The sequence below is a fragment of the Hippoglossus stenolepis genome, chromosome 14 (genome assembly GCF_022539355.2).
Source record: "Hippoglossus stenolepis isolate QCI-W04-F060 chromosome 14, HSTE1.2, whole genome shotgun sequence".
NCBI lineage: Eukaryota > Metazoa > Chordata > Actinopteri > Pleuronectiformes > Pleuronectidae > Hippoglossus > Hippoglossus stenolepis.
The window spans coordinates 18,848,795-18,871,854 of record NC_061496.1 but is presented as its reverse complement, the minus strand read 5'-3'; the positions used below and the strand labels follow the sequence as shown (position 1 = coordinate 18,871,854).

Below are 23,060 nucleotides of genomic sequence, written 5' to 3'. Positions count from 1 at the left end.
ACAGCACACGTGTAGTTTTCAAAAGAGATATTATTCTGTTTCTAGTTTCGAGAGGTTGAGTCATGTCGAGGATGTTTCAGTTTCCACTGATGCTTGTGGCTATTCAGTAGAACAGCAGCTGTAGCAAACACAAAACATTTCATGTATATATATATATATATATATATATATATATATATATATATATATATATATATGTGCATGGGAAGATATATTTAGGCCCCACTTTCACTTAACTGTGATAGACAGCAACAAAGAAGACGTTAAATTCTATGGAAATGTCACAGTTTCCCTGTTATCAAGATGCCCTTTGTTGCGGTGCTTAATTAGTGTTTAAAAAGGCCTGAAGTATCATCAGAGGTAGTTGAGAGCTACATAAATGCGGCAGGAGGTGGACAGATAGTGGAGGAGAGGAGGGACTAAGAAGAGGGAACCTAATAACAGTGTTTTCATTCTTTCTGTCCTCTCCACAGCAGCAGTCTGACTAATTATTACCTGCTCTTAAATACACCACGACAGTTCCCATTGCACCTGGCCTTTTACTGTGGTGGGTAAAATTCTGTTAATTATCCAACAGAATATCTGGAATAGGTAGATAAGGCAGGGCTGCACCATGGATAAATCGGACTAGAACATTTAAAGAACATTGAAAGAACGTCACTAATGAAGTAAAAGTGTCATAGAATTGTTCCGTTAAAACTTGTAGGAAAGAGAGCCAAAAATAAAGTGAGATTAATTTACTTGTGATTTTCACTGCATTTAAATCTGGATTGTAATAGACATGGAAGTTATTTCAGTCCTGCTCCATTTCTCACCAGCAGATCATCCTGGAAAGGTGGAAATTAGGCAAACAGCGAGGGAGGGGGTGGTGAAATGTGGCTATTTCAGTCTTTCAGAGCTAGAAAAACAGAAGCACTACTGATGCCCAGTGGAGTTCTCATCTCTCACGATACAAGGACACTTCACAGCTTCAGAATGCATACAGTAACGTGTTATTATAGGTTGGCATTACATGGGTGAGTTGTACTGGATGTTGTACTGGATTGTGTAATATGTTGTATTCTCCATTTACAGCTCTATAGCTACATTTTTGAATTATAGTTTTTTGTAACCACTAATATGCTTAGATTTTTCAGAAACAATAAGAATGTATTATTACTCTGCGATTGCTCGACATAATTGTTTCATTTCGGTGTTTTTATGACCCCTCAACTACTCGATCATTTCTAAAATCATTATTATTTTTGCCGTATATATGCTTCGGTCTTGTACTGCTGCAGTGTGGCAATTTCCCCACAGGGGCCATTAAAGATTCATTTTACCTTATCTCATGTGTAAAGTAAACAGACTCATTAAGCAGCTTGTGATCACAGTTGAGCAGTGCTACAATGAATATGACATATTGCAGAAGCACATCACACCCCAGCGTTCAGGGAAATCATCTCTCCCAGTGGGGAGAGGCCGCAGGCTGCTGCATGACTGCTGCAACAGAAGCAACTACTCATAAGAGCTCATTACCTCCACCAGGGAAATTATGTTTTCACCCGTCCTTTCATTTGTTGGTTTGTGAGCAAGATTATGCAAAAATGACTGCATTACTATGAAACTTGGTGGAAAGAAGCGATATGGAGAAGAACCGGTTAAATGGCATCTTCAAACCAAAACACCTCTGTCCACATGTTTTGGGTCTGTTATCAGTTTTAATCCCTGTCCACACTAACATGCCTGGCAACGCATATCACGTGACCACTCACGCACACTGGGCATGCCACTGAGTATTAACTCTTCCCCCACGCATGTAAGCAGTTACATCATCGTAAGATAGCTGTTAGCGAAGACAACGGGGTCAACATTTGCAATATATTATCCATGTTGAGCTCCACACCGGTGACCAAAAAGACCCAATCAGCAAGCAGTTATCTACAGCATCGTTTTCAAACGTCTCTGTTTCTGCATGTCCGGAAAACAAATTATGCACCTGACTTTCAAACTAAAATGGGGTCAGCAGCATCTCCAGTGTGTGTGTTTTGTGTGTGTGTGTGTGTGTGTGTGTGTGTGTGTGTGTGTGTGTGTGTGTGTGTGTGGTGTGTGTGTGTGTGTTGTGTGTGTGTGTGAGAGAGAAAGAGAGAAAACAGCCAGAGTGCTATTCTAGTTTTCTTAAATCCAGGTCTGGGTGACATATATCTGCCTGCCCACTTTCCTTTAGCCTCAGAAGCTACTTGCACATTTAAATGGAATAATAGGTTATGCTAAGGTATTCAGTGTCCTTCAGTAGCTTCAAGTAAATAAATGCCTGGTCAAAGATTGTAATCAGCAGGATGAGAGATGGTAAACGGTGAAAAAAAAAACACATGCAGTGTGTGTCAGCCATCTGCCATCCTGAACACTGTGCTGCTCCCTTGTGGCAGCATCTCCTGGCTAAAGCCGGAACACCCACAGCACTTTGTTCGGTCAGCAAGGTTAAGGATCAATAGTAGCGCCCTGTTCAAGCAGCAGCACTGTTCCTAGGTTCTCCACCCAAAAATAACAACACATCGAATGGCGGCTTCCCCTCCCCCCCCCCCGACCCTTAAAGGCAGACAAATTAAATTCACAGTCCTGTTGTAGAATCAATTCAGCTCAGGGAAAGCGGCAAGAGGCTCTGGTGCTAATGGGTGCAGCGGAACATAGAGCGAACCCTGTGGACCGAGGTGAACTTTCCAAAGATCAACTTGTCACACCGACTCAGGAAACTTCCCTGAGGTGAGCTGTGGGTGACAGCTGCTGTCGCTCCACTGGCTCAGGTAAATGCCAGGAGCCCCACTTAGAAACACTGGCTTGCCTGCACACACACACACACACACACACACACACACACACACACACACACACACACACACACACACACACACACACACACACACACACACACACACACACACACACACACACACACACACACACACACACACACACACACACACACTCGAGCAAGGACACATAATATAAAGATTCAGATACAGTCCTTCACTGTAATTGTTATGCACAAACAGAACAGTAACAGTGATTTGTCTTCCTGGAAAATGGATGAAGCGGCACAATAGTTATGACGCAACAGCCCTGGCCAGCGTTATTATTATTGCACTGCATGAAAGCTGAAATTATTTTATTACAGTTAGAAGGATGGCTGTGTACATAAATATGCTGCAAGTGCTGACCTCACTAAAATTCTGCAAACCCATTTAAAACAAATCTGCTGTGGAGCTAATCTGTGCTCTGATTATGTACATGTTTGACTATGGAATATTATGAATCCTCTGTTTGTGGAGGTTCAATTTACCATCAGGATCATTGTTGCTGATGTGGATTGGACATTTAGCGTCACACACACACATACACACACACACACACACGCGCACGCACGCACGCACGCACGCACGCACGCACGCACGCACGCACGCACGCACGCACACACACACAGCTCTTGAACGTCGTTGAGAGGTAGTGGAGTGACCCTGTTGAGTCGGTGCTGATTAAAAGCACAATATTGCTTTTGTCCATTGATCCCCCTGCCATGTGCTCTTATTGGCCGGCAGCACTCTGATAAATGATTTTTAATAAGTTTGACACAAATGTCTAATCTCACTTGAATGACTCTGTGGTAATTAAGCAGCACAGTTCAGTCAATTGAAAACATTAATGAAGACAATTGAAAGGGACCGCTTCGGGGCTCAGGCCATGCAGTACAGAGGACGACCACCAGGTGTCTGTAGAGTAATAGGGATATTACAGAATGTTAAAAGATGAAGGGACACAGGGTGGATTTTCCCCTCAGCCTCTTCCTGCTCTTCACATTCTGAATAACAGGCGTCAGCACTGTGCAATGTCTCCTGCCCACTGCTCTGTGAGCCGAACTGCATCCATCACACACATTCACACAGACACGCACCTCTGGGGATCGGTTCAGAAGGAATATTTGAACACACATATAAACTGTGTGTAAAGAATGTAAAAACTTATACATAAACTTTATGTTGTGTCCTTACACTGTACAGCACACACACACTAATGTTAAGTTGTAGTTGTGAGTTTCATGGCCACATTTCCCAGACGTTTGTTATGAGAAGACCTTGACTCATGCATACTGTATATCTCTTAAAAACCTTCCGGCCACACTTGTAGCTTCAGCCGATCATATATAATGACCATTTGACACCGTATGTAAACAGACAAATTATGTGTCACGTTAAAAACTGAAAGTCCCCTTGTAAATGCCTGTGGTAGTGTTGGCCTGCTGCTTTATAGATGTACAGTGGAGTTCTGTTAGAGACCAAGCAGAGAAACACAGGAATCAGCGTTTGGGATTTGAAAACAGTTTTTCATTTACTCCCAAAATGAGAAGAAACAATACACAAAGTGATTATCAACCAAACTAGGTCCTAAAAGGAATCAACAAATGGAACAAAAGTGAAAATAGATAAAAATAAACGGCAACAGAGGAGCTTAGACCTCAACACAGAACTGACCTTACTAATGACAAACAGTTGGAAAATATATATTGGCAGGACAAACCAATTAAACAGACGAGAGGTGGAAAAACAACTGAAACTACAAGTCATTAATACTATAAAACTACAGTTTCATCATTGACAATTTATAAAAAAATTAAGTATAAATGTTAACAGTAAACTGCATTAACTTAACAAAACTAACCCAAATAGACAAATAAAAAGAATATCTTGCTAAACAAAAGACATGTAACACTGCTCATTGCATTAGGAATATTTTCAATATGCATAAGGCAACTGTGGCTCAGGAGGTCGTCCACGAACCAGAGGGTCGGTGGTTCGATCCCTGGCTCCTCCAGTCCGCTTGTCGGTGTCCACAGTGTCGTCGGGCAAGACACTCACCCCCAAAGTGATGGCTTTGTGTGAATGTTGTGTGATAGAAAGGTGTAGCATACAGTGGTGCTACATGGATGGATGGATAGAGGGACATTCCTCTATCACAGCAGCAAGGTATCAGGCACATGACAAACCAGATAATACATTGTAACAATATACTCAAAAAAAACTATATCCGAAAAAAAATAGGGAATCAAAAAAATAATAAAAATGTACATAATATAATCCAATCACAATTTATACACAGAGAGAGTGTGTGTGTTTGTTATATGACATTGTTATAACAGTGGTGGTTGATATGGAAGTTACTGCATGTAAACCAAAAAGAGTGAAAAGGTCAAATTAAAGCAAAGTACATAGACATTGCAGATAATGAGTCGTGCACGAGGCTCAGAGCGTTTGGTTTGGATGCTAACGATGAACAAACATGTTGCGTCTCTTTCTCACCCTGCTGCTCTGTGTCCCACAGTAAAGGGGAGGCGGCAGCTATCGAGACAGAGCTGGTGAGGGACTACAGGTTTGGACAACAGCAGCTGATAGAGATCTGGGGACAAGCGTGCGCCATCGCCATCACCAAGGTCAGTGCACAGCTTCCACATCTCCAGAAAGTTTCAGTCCATCTGTCTTTGCTTCGTATTTTCCATTTTACCCTCGTTTCATTTCCCTGATGTAAGTGAAGGAGAAGACGGCTCAAGCCAAAGTACTTTTTTTCCTTCTATTTTTGAGTCATTCATAATTTCCATCCATCCCTAGTGATGTGGTCATGGGCTGATCCAATCACGTACTATCCCGATAAATGAAGGTTGATAAAGCTTTCGGGTTTATATAGGCCGAGCAGTTTGGTTTTATTGTGAAATGAACCAATGCTTTGAATGTGCTGTTGTGCTTTTAAAGCTATTATTTTTGGGCCATTAAACCAGCAGCACTAACTACTGAACAGCGGCTGCTATTTACTCTGACGTGCGTGTGTTTTTGTGTATTTTGGTGTGTGTTTATCTGACCACTACTGTCACACCAGCACTTCCAATTTATTTTTCATATTTTATCATATGTTCTGGTAAATATTAAAGGCCTTTCCTAGTCCTGTTGACCACTCAAAGAGCTTTACAGTACAGTTTTACATTCACACACACACACATTCATACAGTGCATCTATGTGCAGCACTTTCTCTATGAGAAGGGGCCATTTGTGGTTCAGTACCTTGCCCAAGGACACTTCAGCATGCCGACCTTTTGGTTTGAGGACAGCCGCTCTAACCCCTGAGCCACAGCAGTTTCCCATGTGAACAGTTTTTGCTCTGTCTTCGTATTTGCAAATTAGAGCAAAGCCCAGAACTACACACAGTTTTTATTATTTTCCTTTCCCTTATTGTGAAATTTATAACCAAATAAAACCATCCAATACAGATGCACTGTCGAGGCCTCAGCCAACCAAATCGGTTAAATAGCCTTAACTGTGTCAGCAAACCGTTTCATAGAGGTCGCAAATTTCCTCCGATTTTTTTTATTGTTTTATAGAAAAGCCGCTGCACAGTCTGTGTCAGTGATAATGTGAAAAACAACAGTGATCCTGTTTTGACTGTTGGATTGTTAGAGGGGGGCAAGAAGTCACAGCTGCTGCCACTTACACTTTTCCCCAATTTGCATGAACTTCCATCCAAAGTGTCGGATTATTATGTGGAGGAAATGTTCTTATTTTCTGTGACATTTACCTCCAAATATTTGAGCGGCTCTCCTCGGGGCAGAACACCTGAGCTCAGTCTGCGCTCGCAGTCCAGAACCACACCGAGAACCAGAACCGCAGCTCCATCTTCTCTGGTGTGGACGCAGTTTATATTCTGCTGCTGCGATCTGGACTGTGTTGAGCCAAAAAAGAGAGAGAGGGAGGGAGGGAGGGAGGGTGTGTGTGTGAGTGTGTGTGTGTCTGCCTGTCTGTGGAGGGCTGTTGGGAACACATGTGGTTCCCTTTGACCAGACCACTGGCTTGGTTTCATGCCACACTGGTTTCCTTAGTGGACTCTTCAGCGGGCTGTGATGAATAAGAGTCTGAGCTGCAAGACACATGAAACCTGGCGTTGCTGTCAGGAAGAGGGATGAAGAGAAAAAGAAAAAGGGGGAAGGAGACAAAGACACAGAGAAACACACAGAAGCAGAAACACACGTGTTGCAGAAACCACTGAACTAAGTGGTAACAACCGTTAGACGAGACACCTTTAACGGTTTTAGAAAGAGAAAAGCCATAAAGAGACATTGTTTAAATAAATATAAGAATGTTGGTTTTTACCATGTACGTTATTATAATAATATTTCCAACACTAGAGGCAAACATCAATGTAAAATCAAATAAGATTCTGAAGAGTAGACTGAGGAAATTCTCATTGATTTGTGTCATAATAGACTGACCGGCTCTTTTTAAAGCTACATTAATCAATATTTTTAATTAACAATTGACCAGTTGAGTATGTGTCATGTGAAAGTTCCCATTTGTATTTACAAACGCACATTAAATCATTACCCAACTCTGCTGTTCCACTTAGATACATGAGCTTTTTAAGTGAGGACACTCGAATAACCCACTCTGCGCTACCTGTAGCTAAAAAGCCATATATTTCCCCCAGGGTTTGGTGGAGACCAAAACGGAGCCAAAAGGGAGAAACTATTGCTCGAAAAGTATAAATAGATCTTTTGCACATGCATCATATCAATCTGAGGCATAGAGACATAGAAGTAAACCTAAGATGATTGTTTTTTTTTTTAATGCAGATTATACACATGATAATTTCAACACTATCCTCAAACATTCACAGGAAATCAGACAATTTTAGATTTCTCAAGAATAGGAACAAGGAAACTTTTGTTGATTTGTGTCATACCTGATTGAGTAATACAATAATGACCTGCTCTCTTTAAAGCTGTATTTATCAATACCAAATGTTTATTGTGAAAGGTGCTGCTTGTAATCACAAACCCACATTGAATTGTCACCCAACTCTATGTGAGTATTTTAACTTCTTTTAGCTCGTTGTTTTGTTTTTTGTCAACCCTCACAAAACTCCAGCTGTAGCAGGCGACTGCTCAGCAAAACAGACAAAGTCAGGGATTAGCTAAATTGAACATTTAGTGGCTAAAAAGCCAGATTGTTGGTGGAGACCAAAACAGAACCGAAAAGTAACTGTTGCTCTAAATGTGAATATCAAACCAAATATTTCATTGTCATGGTTACAGCTTGTTGCACTAGTGTGACATAGTCATTATTGTATTAATGCTTGATGGAGCTGATTTAGTTTTTTCTGCTTTCAATTGTTTTGGTTTGAATTATTTCACCATTGGTGATTAGGTTTATAAATGTTTAATAAAACAACACATTGTTCAACCAAAGAAAGTAATTACACTGTTGGGCTGCGACAGACACACACAACAGATACCGTTAAACGATAGTGAGAGGAAAAATGAGGAACATGAAAAAGAAACAAAGAGAGGTAAAAGCTTAGACGGGCAGTGTGCAGCAGCAGCAGCATCAGTCAGAAGCAGAGACTTTGTGTGTGAGTATGTGATTAAACCCACCACATCCACTTCCCCTCTATTATCATCAGCCCCTGCTGGCCCCATGCCGGGCCCTCCACCATGCAGCCCCAACAGCGTAGCCTTACTAGACAAACACGGCCCTGGACGCTGTGGATCTCTGCTGCCCACAGCCGCCAGCAGCACGCTACCGCTTACATGACATCACTGCTATTTAAGGAAAATTACAGTAGAAGGAGATGCAGACAGTCTGATTTCATTGATTTCACTACAGGCCTGCTGCTGCTGGCCTCCGAGTACACCACACAAATGACCATGTGCTCACTCACGCACACTCACCTACACCTCGGGTTGCCAGATTGGTTTTAGGTTTTCTGTAAGTAATCCCTTTACTGTTCCAGCAGCCACAGCCATCAGGCCCAGACTGTGTGTGTGTTTCTGTATCAGTCTGAGGCTTTTCATCACCTTAGTGGAGACAGAAGAAGTTTTTGTTACCACACAGCAATAAATTAGGCAATAGTTTACAGGAGCCCCCGGACTTCAGGTTGGTCTCCTAGTGTCCTATTAAAGGCCCTGTTTCTCTGCATATGGAAGTATATTTGTGTTTTTAGGGCCCTGATAATGTTTTCTCAGGATCAGTGTGTGTTTCAGGTTGATTGGAAGTGAATGCACATGTGTCTTTACCATTTACATCAAAGCGGAGCTCCCTGAGAGACCGTATTGCAATCAAGCGAACTATATTTTTCAGGCGTGTGTGTGTGTGTGTGTGGTTGCAGTTGTGGTGGGTCCCAGCACTGCTCTGCCCTTGACCCTACCCTCCTGGTTCCTCTCTTCTAGTTAGATTAGGTTTAACAGTATTGTTCCTGATGCATTTATGCAATGTTTTATAATTATATATATACAGTATATATACTAAACCAAGATGTACAAAGATCTACAGGAGAGCAGACGAAAAGTAGCAAGCACATCACAAACCTGCTCAACAGATGGAACACACCATCTGGCTGCACTTGTAGAGATCGCAGACACATCAGAAATATCATAAATATCTCAAACACTGGAAACCATCTGAGCAACATCGAAACAGAGTGTGGAAACATCGTTTTTCTTAAACAATACTGTGGTTACATTTGCTGTCTATGCAGTTTGAACTAGATTTTAAAAAAGTCACACAATTTTGGATTCAAGTGTATCATAGACTTGTTTACTCCTGTGTGTGTGTGGGGGTTTTCTCCGGGTACTTCGGCTTCCTCCCACAGTCTAAAGACATGTAGATTGGGGTTGGGTTAAGAAGCTACTCTGAATTGACTGTAGAGTGAATGGTTGTTTGTCTCTACATGTTGGTCCTGTTATGCGCTGTCGACCTCTCCAGGATGTATCGCCCGGCTCCGGCTCCCAGCGCGACCCTCAACGGCCAAGCAGTCTAGATAATGGATGGATAGAATTCTATTAAGATAGTTACTTGATATAAGAAAGAGATTTAGTGATCTGCACAAATCCAGACGACCGGCTCACCTGGTAGCGATGGCACCCTGCATATGGAGGCTTGAGTCCTCAGTGGCTGCAGGTTTGGTTCTGACCTTTGCTGCATATCTTCCCCACTCTCTCTCCCCATCTCATGGTTACTGTCCCATCAGTAAAGGTGAAATGCCGAAAAAATATATAAAAATATATAAATAAATCCATACAACTGTCTTTTGTTTCGGCCATGCTGTCAGCATTAGTGTGTAAAACATCCAAAAGCACCGGGCATCAGGTCAAACTTGGAAATTGTTTTTAAAATGGTGATTAAAGTAGTCGTGAAATTCATTATTTGTGTGAAGATTGACCCTGCAGTCCTTCTGCCAGTATTTCCCATTACAAAACAAACCCAGCAGCACCTTCAGCAACACAGACACCATAGACAGGCAATAATTAATCCTAGGGGTAATGTGAGTTATTGTATGCTGATGCACATGAACGTACCCAGCAGACTTGGAGCAGCAGGAAAACTCATCAGGAGTTGTATTTCTGTCCACCAGATGATGTAAAGTCTAATATTTACTCTACTTTTAGCTCCCATTTGGTTTCCTCCACCTCCTGAGGAAAACCACTTCCATTTGACTAACTCATGGTGGGTTTATTGGAGGAAATTAGATGGAAATAGCTTCTTGCTATTGCATGTTGAACAATAGTTAGAGGTCTGAATAGACCCTTTCTCACTACACAGTTATTTGGTCCCTTGTTAACATAAATAAATAGATCTGTGCTGCTCAGGTCTGCTACCTCTGTTTATTTAACCTCCTGATATTTTGTTCTAGTCGATAAAACACATACTGAATATGGATGAGTTAGCATTTCCCTCTAAGTTGCAGGTTAGCACACAAAGTACATATTTGCAGTGAGTGCCACTGAGAGGTTATATCATAAGATCAGGTTACACAGTGTGAAACTCACAAAAGCCTCTGTCTCATCAGATATGAAAATTAACGACTGTCCTGATTTACTGTTGCACACTTTTAGTTTCTATACCTCCTGTCTCTTGTTCCCTCTCGATCGCTCCCTGCTCCTCTTTCCTGATATTACCATCAGCCCCGTGGCCCATTGAGTCCGTGTGATGATTTCTCAGCTGAGCTGTTATGATGGGAGATAACAGCCGCTGTCTCTCCTCCTGGATCCATCGCTCTGGTTAATGCAGTCTTGTTATATCCAATTATCCGAAGTGGAGAATGGCCTATTTCTCCATATGAACTTTCTCCTGCTGTGAATACATTAGTGGAAGAGGAAGTTAATGGGCTTTATGTGCAGTGGAGGAATTTTGGGCCTAATTCAGGCTCAGGGGGCCGAGAATTAACACCAGAGAATGAAGCAGCTCAATTTGAATTATGTAAAAGTTGCCTGACAGCCTGCAACCTATAATGTAAAACAATTGCAATATATTAGTTAAAGGGGAGGACAAGTCTTGTAATAACAGGGCCAAGACCTCATACATGTACTTTGTTACGATACTGTTAATTACCCTTTAAAATACAGGATACTTAGAAAATGAAATATTTAGTTGTGTTTAGTTCCATCATATCTCAAAACCCACTTTTACCAAATGGCTTTTACTTGTTTTTAGCTATTATGTTTCTTTTATCCTTTTCTTTTCCCAATCATTTGAAATGATGTTGTAATAAATTGCTTGTTGCCTTTTATGTTTTATTTGTCATCATTGTGAAGCACTTTGTAATGACTGTTTTGAAAAGGAACTATACAAATAAAGTTATTATTATTATTATTATTATAATAATTATTATTATTACTACTAGCCTAAATAATTACAGAGATGTACAAAAATAAGCCTTTAAAATGCATACAAAACAAAATATGTTAACCATATGTATATATTCAAAGTGCATCACATTATATTCTTTGGGTCAACCACAACTACATTGTTATGTAAGTGAATATAAACACTCCTAATAAACAAACAGTATGCTATTTTTAAACTTCTTGTTCTTAAAATATCCTTTTTCACTTTAATTTGTGGGCTGTAATCTTAAGTGTTACTGTAAACTGCCGTTCTGACAAACATTTATTGGGCTCTAATTGGACAGGTTTTCCTGACGTCAGCGTAAATTGTTCATTTTCTGGTTTAGGAAATTATGCTATGACCTTTAAAAAACGTAACACATAACACACACACACACACACACACACACACACACACACACACACACACACACACACACACACACACACACACACACACACACACACACACACACACACACACACACTTCTGTTTGGGTCTTCTCAGGTTGACAGTTGCGCAGGCCTATATATACCGGCCTTGTTTCCGAAGGCCCAGGGTGATTTACAAGGAAACGTGTGGCCAGTAGACGAGGCGGATGCCAGCAATCCGCTGCAGCCAGGGCAGAGACGGAAAGTGTGGCGTATAAATGGAAGCGTCCCATGGCAAAGGACACTGGTATTTTCTCCCCTACTGCCAGGGTTATTTTAATAAGATTGGGCTTTTTCTCATAGACAATGGCCCTGGTTCCATTTCCACCCTTGTCTGGCATGTGCGGCATGCTGCAGGAAGGGACTCTGAGTACGATGCAGAGGCCAATCACAGATTGGATGACCTGCCCTGAATAAGAAGCCCGAAGTCCGAGGGATCACACTGAACACTGATGACCATCGATCTTCCTCTTGTTTTTGTCTCACTAACCCTTTCTATTTTCTCCTCAGTAAATCTCTTCTATCTCTCTGTCTCACATCTTTCCGTCCGCCCAGTCATCAGCTCGTCTCTAACCCTTTATTTGCCTCTCGTGTCTTCTCTCCACCAGGCCTACCCCCTCAGCTCTCTAGCAAAGAAGCAGCCAACAGTGCTGGTGATCTGTGGTCCCGATCAGAACGGCTCCATTGGGCTGGTGTGCGCCCGACACCTGCGCATATTTGTAAGTAAACAACTGTACAGACATGCATTAGTGTGGCTGATAACACAAAAGCAGATTTCCAGCAGAGTAAATGGATTTAATAACACAACAAATGATCCATTACAGTCCGGTGCTCGCACAGTCATTATATGGATTAAATCACAGTGGAATAAACAGTCTCACATCAGGACCAACACAGGATCTCCCAGACAGGTTTTACACAGTTTCATTTCTGCTCCTGTAGATTGCTCGGAGACGTTATGCCATTACCCTCACTGCGAGGGCACTCAGACAGCCATGACATCATGCCATTGTTACTCTCGTTAAAGCCGTCTGCGTCTTACGCTCGGCGGCCATGATCTGATGTCATGACCACGATGTTTCCCTCGCAGGCCACACACTGACTGACAAACCCAAGACAAATTGTTTTTGGAGGCAGGGACCCATCCTCTCCGAACACACCACAGCCAGAAGAGTGTCTTTTTTTACACGGTGCAGTTCATTTGAGTGCACGTCTGCCTGCCCCCGCAGTCCACGACTTTATTGGAAAGGAAATAATGGATATGTGTTTTTGGGGTCTTTGGTTTATAGAGGAATGCATCCATACTCTTTTCTATATATGTCTGACATGCTGGATTTACAGAGCATTTACAGCTCCGATTAAAACCATGTTAGACAGACTTTGTTTAGGCAGGCTGATGGCTCTCTGTGGAGTCTATCCCCCACTCTGTCTGTTTCCCTCTTAAGGCCGACGATGAGGTCAGAGGACTATGAGAGTGATATATTTTAATCTGCCATTTGAGAAATGACTAAGGGGCTTCTCAGTATCTTGGCGTGAAAAACTTTAAGAAGCTGGGCGCTGATTCCCTCTTTTAAAAGGTATCATTTATGCGTTTTGTCTGCTATTTTATTACTTTGTACTTTGTTATAATGTTTGACCAAACACTGCAATTGGCCGACTGGGACCTCACAAGTCTGAAACTGCTCCTATTTTAAGAAACTCGAGCACTCACTTTGGACTGTGGAGCTGGTGTAACGGTTTATGTTTTTCATGGTGCGACGTGATCCCTGTCAGCAAGGAGACATGCATGCGTACACGCGAGACACAAACATTCGCACACACACACTTGCAAACACATATACACACACATGGCGTTGAGCCCCTGATGCGGAGCTGTGAATGTGATCAGACAGAGCATATGATCACTTGCAGGCGACCGGGCCAACTCGCTTCTCACGTCACTACAAGATGTTCGTGTTCACAAAGTCAGGTCGTGTCGGAGTCTGTCATAACTCTGTGATTATTTCCAGGGTTCGGTATATACGGAAAAACTAAATGGTGCATTTACCGGACAACTCAGATACTCTTTGATCAAAGCTAAAGTTGGATCACTACAACAATCTAAGTCCAGTGCACATTGGTCCCGCTGTAACTTCACAGCTTGTTGTATATCATTACAATCTGTCTCTGGAGGCAGCAGACAGTAAAACAACCACATTTAAAGGATGCTAAATTAGGATAGGATAAGATAATCCTTTGTTAGTCCCATAATGGAGACATGTGCTGTGCTGCAGCAGCAAAGAGTCAAATCAAAATAATGTCAGTAAAAGTAATAAATAGGTAAACATGCATTATAAATGCAAGGAATTATACAAATCTGTATAGAATAGAAGTTGAACAGTGTCACCAGAATATAAACAGTGTGCCCAGTTTACACATTAACATTAAGATGCTGTATTGAAAGTTTTTCATTAGTCAAAGACTTAATTGTCCTGCAGACCTCATCCCTCCGTTCCTAATAAGCTGTGTGCGACATCAGGATCCGACAGAACACCACGGCCGTCCCTCAGAGAGAGGAGGTGTGACCCTGTCGTCTGTGAGCATTAACTGGAGAAAGACCCCGTCTGTGCCCTCTGCTTGTTTGTGTCTCACGGCTCATTTCTGTTCGGGCTCGGTGACACTGACAGGCATGGGGAGCTCTTAGTTTCACACAGCTTGATGGTTTTGCTGCTGATGAGGTCAAGGGCAAACCCTGAGGGACAGTGACACACACATGCACACACACACACATGCACACACACACACATGCACACACACACAATAGATTGTTTTTCGCTCTGCCAGCTCGATGATGTCAGGGGATCCTCGCTGTGGAGGTTTGATTGGTTTGGGATACCAAAGGAGCTCCACATAGAGTGTTTTAGTTTTATTTACCCGGATTGTGAGAAAAAGTCCCTGAGATTTCCGTCTCCTCCCTGTACAATAAAGGTTTTGGATCTCATGAACATGAAGAAGCTTTCAAATACTCTACTTGAAGAAAAGTACAGATACAAGATCAAACTTGTTTCATTACAAGTACAAGTACCTCACTTAAAGTTACAGTGTTATAATTTAATGTCTAATAAATGTAGTTGAGTATAAAGAATTTGCATCTGAAATGTAACATGCTTGAAGTATAATGATGGATACCTTATAGGGCCGTATAAAAGAAAAGGATAAATCTGATATTTCAAGAATAAAGTCGAAATTGAATTAGAAAGAAAGTCATAGTATTACGAGAATAAAGATGGAAACATTTTTTGAATCTTGAACCAATCTCATTGTTTGAGAAACAATGAAACCCCTGTAAATATCCTGCAGACGTAACTAGCGAAATACAGTCGACTATGACCAAGCATTTCCTCCTCTCCTCATGTGGTTCTTTCTTCAGAATAAACAGTTTCTCACAGAGTCTTTTCACAGTTCTGATACTTATGATGATGTGATGCTGATGTACTGATGTGTGTATTTTATTACTTGTGAAACGTATACTCAAGTATAACTTCTAAAGATACTCCACAATCCTCATTGTAACTGAAACAGACTTCTTTAAAATGATACTTAGCTTAAAATGATTACTTCATTCTCGAAATATCCGATTTTTTCTCCCCTTCAAGTGGCTCTTATACTACGTTGTGAAGTATAAAGTACCTATGTTTTTTTTATTCAAGTACAGTAGGCCTACTCCAGTAAATCTACTTGGTTACTGTCCACTTGCAGTTCAACAGAAATGTGACTTTCCACAAATAATGAGCTGGAGTTACTCTGCTTGTCGTCAATAGCAACATGTTGTGCATTGTTTAGAGCCAAAGCATTTGTATTAAAAGAAATGAGCACAACAGACATGATTCATTTCGTTTTCAGTGTATTGTGATGGACGGACTTTTAAACATGCAAACACACACACACACACACACACACACACACACACACACACACACACACACACACACACACACTGACAGTGACACTGGACCCAGGTTTTTATGAGTGAGGTCACAGCTGCTTCCTGCTGAGCATCACAGACTCTTCAGACTGCAGGTGTCTGGATTTCCACTCTTCTCGGTTTATAAAGGAAGTATTCATTCAGGGAACAGACTGTAGAAAAAACCACAACTGCTGATCACTTGTTAACAGTATTTTCACTTGTCGTGAACCACATGTAATAAATGTCCGTCGATGCATCATCCACACTTAATTACGTTGACGATTCCTAATATCATTGGCTGTGTAACCCCCTCTTATTCCTGTGGCCTCGTCTCATGTAGGAGTATGAGCCCACCATCTACCACCCCAAACGCTCCTCTCACAGTCTACACCAGGATTTCACGGTTCAGTGTGAAAAGATGGACATCCCGTTCCTCTCCTACCTCCCCACAGAGGTCAGCAGCACTCTTACACGATAACTGATTTCAACACATTTCATAAGCATGGACCTCAGTGGTGTCTGGACATGAAGTGCAGTTTTATTGTGATACTGAAAACTACTTTTCAAGTGTGTGTTGTTGAGCAATTTGTTGCTTTTGACTAAATTGTTGAATCTTGTTCAGACCAGTTGCTCCTAAACGTCTCAGGTTGTGGCCCATGAAAATTTGGAAATTGATATTTGGGTAGTTCATCCAAATTTCATATGATTTAAATTTGAATCAATAATTATAGGCCTGTAATCTCACCAGTATTTAATAAAGCCAACTTTGGGGAAAAGTCTGGAAAAATACTGTTTTCTTTTCTGTGCCGTTAAAGGGTAGCTTCACTTAAAAAAAAGAAGAAGCTTAAAACAGTAAAACAATGAAAGAGTTAGTGGTCCCTGTAAAAAGTCTTCCTCTCCATAGTGGCTGTGAAAACAGATCCTAATGTGATTCCAGTAAAACATATCGGAAACAATCCAAATCCTCTTTCTCTGCAAAAACTATCAGCCACAGTTAATACAAAGATTTAGTAGTTTGCAGTGACAGTGAAAGAAAGTGGGAATTTTCCAATGTTACAGTGTGTTTAGTCTTTGTGTTGCTATGACTCGACATAGCAACACAAAGAAAGCTTGCACAGGAGAAAGTATAACTTTGGAACTTAACCATTAGATTTGCTAAACTCAGCTGGAGACAATTGAGTTTTATTGACATAATATATGATAGAAAAGTGAAGCACAACCTGGAGTTCAAGATCAGTCTCTTCAGAATTGTGTGATTCTTGTCCACCCATTGGTTTCACCTTGTAACGCTCATTGCAGCCCCTTGATCCAAACTCATTTATGAGTAAAGAACAACGTGACTTTGGGATGTGAACACCCTCTCTGTGACCCGTGACAGATTTGCTAGATCAGCGAATCCTGTTGTGCTTCATTGGTTGTTCAAGGAGCTCGAACATCCGGCGGGAACAGCAGGGAAGCTGGTTTAGCTTCATGCTCCTGGTTAGCATTTCAGTTCTAGCAAAGTTCATATCACAAAAAGCTGTTTCCTCAGCTCTCCTGAGTCGGGGGTCCACTGTTCAGTTTGAGCTTTAGTCTTCATCGCCATCAACTCTATTACCCTGCGAACTGCCGTCAGTGATGCTATACGAAGGATCGCCTGTTCAGCTTAAGTCTCTGAACCGCTACAGTTTAATATTGAATCAAACATATTATTCATTATATTGAACATTTATTGATTTATATTGATATGAGATTGCTTGTTGCCACCTCCACAATAGCAACACTGATCACCACATTATGTTCAATTATTTTCTTAAATTGGTCGAATCTTTCTTCACAGCAGAACTGTCCAAGAGTCATTCAGCCCCACGAGACACCTCTCTCTCTTGCTTGCTCACTCACTAACGCTGACACACACACACACACACACACACACACACACACACACACACACACACACACACACACACACACACACACACACACACTATACACCAACACAAACACAGTGACATCGGTAGATCTGTAAACTCAGGCATTAAAAAACAACATAATTTGGTCTGTGCGAACAAAAATTATGTACCTGATTATTTGCAAATAGAACGGGAAGTGAGATCCGATCCAAGTGATCACAGAAGACACTTGTGTGATTTTAATATCAGGTGTGAACAGATGAACTCAGAGCTGACCACTTGTGATCAGATCTCTCAGGACGGATGTTAACACCAGGTGTGAACAGGGGCTTTGACAGGGCAGAGGACATCAACCACTTACTGTAATGCTCCATGCTTGCAGTGACAGAGGCTTGTAGATTTGCACGCTGCACCAACTAAATAAGAAAAATATGATAAATGGCAAAAGTCACAATTGTAGGAACAATAAAGATAGTTTCGTCAAGTAGACTATATCAGTGAGGCCATGCTTTCCTCAGTCTCTGAGAAAAGCAAACTGGAATAAACTGTTCATACTGAGGTGTGTTGTGTTCAGGTGCAGCTCATAAACGATGCCTACAACCTAGTGATTGATGCCATGCTGGGCCCAGAGTCAGACTGGACCAACATTAAGGAGCCTTACTCTGGTATTCTGGTCACCCTGAAGCAAGTGAAGATCCCCATTGCCAGTGTGGATGTGCCTTCAGGTAGGTGTTCATGCAAATGTTCGATTTCAGGCTGGAAACACATGATAAATGAGCCTTCAGGCAGCTGCCCAGGAGCGTTGGCTCCCAGACTGGAGGTTGGAGGTACACGGGGAGATAAATTCTACAGTCTGCTCAGTGTGAGCTTATCATATCCCTGAATACACTACCTGCTGATTCTGAGCAGGCAGAAAATGATCACTAAGCTCTTTTTCTCCAACGTCTCTTTTCGTCCTGTCTCTCTCAGGTTGGGATATAGAGGAACCGAGTCAGGACGGGATTAACCCGGACGTTCTCATCTCGCTTACAGCACCAAAGAAGTGTGCCATGAATTTCACGGGGAAGCATTTCTTGGCCGGACGCTTCCTGCCCTATGACATCCAGAAAAAATACGAGCTAAACCTCCCAGACTACCCCGGCACAGACTGTCTCATAGAGTTGTAACACATGGGATCCAGTGGGGCCACAGCTAAAACAAAAAAAAAAGATAAAAGTACAGTTAATCAATTCTCTTGTTTTGTATTTTATAGATTAATGTTGCCATCTCAGTTGTGTGACACAGGCTACATGTGCTGTTGAGCTACAGTAGAGGGATACTGTTTAGAACCTGTGGTTTGAGTCATGTCTTTTTAGGGGAATGGCACGAGGAGTTTTTTGTGTGAACTTGTAAAAGCTGTAGCATTACACTGTTTTATGATTACTTTGCAAAAGACAGACACAGTCTCAGCAAGCAAAGATTATGTTTTTTTAAGACGCCAAGAAATGGAACTTTATTTTCAGCACTTTCTTTTTGACTGTTCATGTTCTGATGCTTTTCTGTTCTTACATGTAACTTTCTACTGAGACGTGCTGCTGAGCGGAGTCGGTGTACGTCGGAGAATCCAAATGTTCTGTTCACGTGTTATTGTTTGAGTTGGTCCACCTGCACATTACTATTGTTTCAGTTACTTCAATTTGCTGGTACACAAGGTCCAGTTCTCGTTGTCCAATAAAAAAAACGGTTAAACTTAAAGAAAACTGAAGTTCTGTGTGTTTTGTTTTCTTTCAATTAAAGCTGCAATAATCAATCTGTACTGTATTTTAGGTTAACACAACCTTACCAATATGGCCACACTTCCTGGTGGTTGGCTTCAATATAGTCATAAACTCCACCTCCTCCATGTTAGCAGGTGGGACATGGACCAAACAAAAAAGTACATGTCAAATACAGTTTTGACAAAGAGGGTTATCATTTTCGATCATTTTAAGTGGTTCTTATCACATTGCTCATTTTTCCAGGATTTTTTTTTTTTATCCGTTATTTGATGATTTGATGACGAACGTGGTGATACCTCCTGATTGACGGCTGAGACTGACACATGATTATGACTATGAAAAATACAGTCTATATGTTACCTTTATTATCTAAATTCAGATGACAGGTATAATACAGCCGTTGAATAGGACTATCCATCTGTCATGTTTATCAAATTATGTTTTAAGTTTGTGTTACTGCACAACACTGGAGTACAGATTATCCTAAAAACTAGCCCAGTTTGTTGTTTTTAAATGGCGGCCACTGGCCAACAGGCGACCAGGCTGCGTTGTATGCACATCATCTGCGATTAAAGTTGTATTTGTCAGATGGGTGCACAGTTATGTTTGTTTATTGCTTCCCATTTGGACTTGATTTGGTAATGAAAGCCATAACCAGGTGACCGGCTGTCGAGGACGGTCTCTCATTATTGAGCTCAGAGTTTCAGGCTCCAATGAGAATGACTAAGAGAGGCTGCTGGGCTGTTTATGGATGAGGTCATTTAAATGATACACAGGAGCTTCTTCTGGATACTGATGCAGTAACGCCTGGTGAGTGCGTGCGTGTGTGTGTGTGTGTGTGTGTGTGTGTGTGCACACGTGAGAGTGGGCGTAGAAAGTCAGTGAAAAGGAATGTCAATCCCCTCTTTCGCTCGGCGGCATTAAATCTTCCAGAGGAGAGCTGACGAGGGTTGTAGAAATATGTCTGAGCGCTCAGTGGGCCTGTCTTTCATGCCTGTCCAATCCCCCGTCAGGAAACAACGGCTTGTCACCACTCTGTCACTTGTGCTTCTCGTGAGAGCGGCTGAGAAATGAGCTCCGGAGTCGTCGGTGGCCCGAAGAATAGAACAATCATAACTGTCAGCTGCACTTGTTTTAATATCCAGTGACAGATATTCTTACACGGAGGAGAAATGCGGTGAAAGGATTTAGTGTGAATAGAAGTAAGGCAGGAGGATTTATCCACTGCTTTGATTGAGCAACGCACAAAAGCTCAAGGTTGAGTGATTTTCAGGGCACTGTCTCTCAGTGTAACTCAAAGGATTCCAGGGCTTTTGATCGTGAGAGATACAGATTTTAAAACAATAATCATTTCATGTTTCATATTGGACATCTTTCATCAAACACATCTATGGTTATTTACTTTCCGTGTTTCCAGCTTACTCATATAGCAGCCTGGTTATGTGGGCATTTAAGTCTATTATCAGTTGGTTATTATTAGACATTTTAATAAAATTTGACTTATTTAGGTTCTTTGAGAACAAAGCAGGTCTTATAGTTTTCTTATCCAAAATACTGATTGCATGATTATGTGTCATCTTCAGTAGCTTTCATTTTGTTGAAGCTGCTTGCGATCTTTAATTATGACAGAGGTGAAGAAGTACTCAGATACAATGATGCAAAAGTACTCCTTCATATGTACAAGCACCACATCCTACTTAAGTAAAAATACAGAAATATTATAAGCAAAACGTACTTAAAGTGTCAAAATGAAAAATTATTTGACAGATTATTTAACATTATTAGATACTGATGCATCAATGTGTGAGCAGTGTTTTGCTATTGTAGCTGGTTGGAGATTGGTTCAGGACTAAGGTGACGACCAGAGGTTTTGTGAGGTGATTAACTCAATAATAAAGAAAAGTTCAGCTCCTCAAATCTGTAATAACAAATAAGTCTAATTTTGTGATGCCCTTTTAGTGAATTTTTTTTTTTAAATGTACTTAAATGGAACCATATGAGAGGCTCACAGTAAAGCTCCCTCTTTGGTGTAAGTGATAGCAACAACAAGAGATGTGAAACTTAACAAAGGGAACAGATGTGATTGTTTTGTAGGAGTTAACAAGTCAATGAGGCAGAAACGTCTTGTGTTGTATTGTAGCTTATGTAAGTTTAAATAATGTAAAATCCTTATCTGAAATATAACCACAAAAGAATTGCTGTCGTAGAAATGTATTGGTGTAAAAATGACAATATTTAACTAGGAGGTTGTGTTTTTATCCGTGTTTGTTGGTCGATTTGTTTATTTGTTCGTAAGCAAGATAACACAAAAACAACTGAATGGATTTCCATGAAACCTGGTGGTAGGATGCAGTATGGATCCAGGATCCAGGATTTTTTTCCCACTTTCTTTAACATTGGAAGATAGGGCGTTTTCCCAACATTTTCACAGTTTTCCTAGGGAATAATTCAAGGATCTTGACGAAAAATATCAGGCACATTTAGGCAACTGACAGCTTTAAGTGTGGGACATTTGTTGCAGCCTGATTTAATTTGAGGGGACTGTTTTAGGGGACTGTTTGGCCTTGGTGGAGGTATGCGCTACTGAGTGCCACTCTACTACTGCTACTATATATAATGGATAGGTGGAAAAAAGTAACTTTAAATGGGAATACTCAAGTAAAGTAGAGGTACCTAAAGATGGTACTTAAATACTGTCCGGTAATGAAGAAATAAATCTTTTCCAAGACGTTAATTCATTTTAAAGATAAATTCCTTGATAAGTTGCTGTTTAACACATTTTTTTATTTCCAGTCTGGAGGGATTTATAAAAGAGTTGGATACACATAACTTTCTTTCAATTACCAAGGAATTTACAAGCCTCTTTACTAAATAGCAACAATTTGCATGTTGCAAATAAACCTGAGTACCATACACTTCATAAGTGCGTCTCGTGTCTGCCTTCGGAGGAGTTTTTACTGAATGGCATGCCATATGACGCCACTTCCACTCTTTGGCAGCGCACCGGCTTGCAATCAGAGACTGTTGGAGAGTTACAAAACTGAACCAGAAGTCGAAACCAGGGAGAGAGCAGCATCTGGCACTGTGCTGTGTTTGTTAGAGAGTCCGATACAGAGCGGGAGACAGACGGGGGCAGTGAAGGACACAACATTTTACAGGGGACCATTAGAAGGGTCTTCCTTTATTTGATATAGAATCAAGAGCTGAAATCATGACTGACGAAGAAAAAACCTTGTTTCAAACTAGTTTCCTATAATTTGAATGGTTTAAAAACAGGAGAAGTAAGGTAATAAAACATAGAAATTAAATGGGCTACACACACACACACACACACCTGTGAATGAATATAACTATA

At 41.2% G+C, this 23,060-nt stretch overlaps 1 protein-coding gene across 1 annotated transcript in view; it reads left to right on the top strand.

Moving 5' to 3' along the window:
• The window catches only part of yjefn3 (YjeF N-terminal domain containing 3), a 42,687-nt gene extending 23,000 nt beyond the window's left edge, over positions 1–19,687 (top strand). Inside the window, exons 2-6 of the mRNA XM_047343071.1 lie at positions 5,353–5,461; positions 12,719–12,829; positions 16,397–16,510; positions 18,523–18,673; positions 18,918–19,687. Coding sequence (XP_047199027.1) covers positions 5,353–5,461; positions 12,719–12,829; positions 16,397–16,510; positions 18,523–18,673; positions 18,918–19,114 — 682 coding nt within the window. The 3' untranslated portion in view covers positions 19,115–19,687. The remainder of the gene's footprint in view (positions 1–5,352; positions 5,462–12,718; positions 12,830–16,396; positions 16,511–18,522; positions 18,674–18,917) is intronic.
• The last annotated feature ends 3,373 nt before the right edge of the window (positions 19,688–23,060 follow it).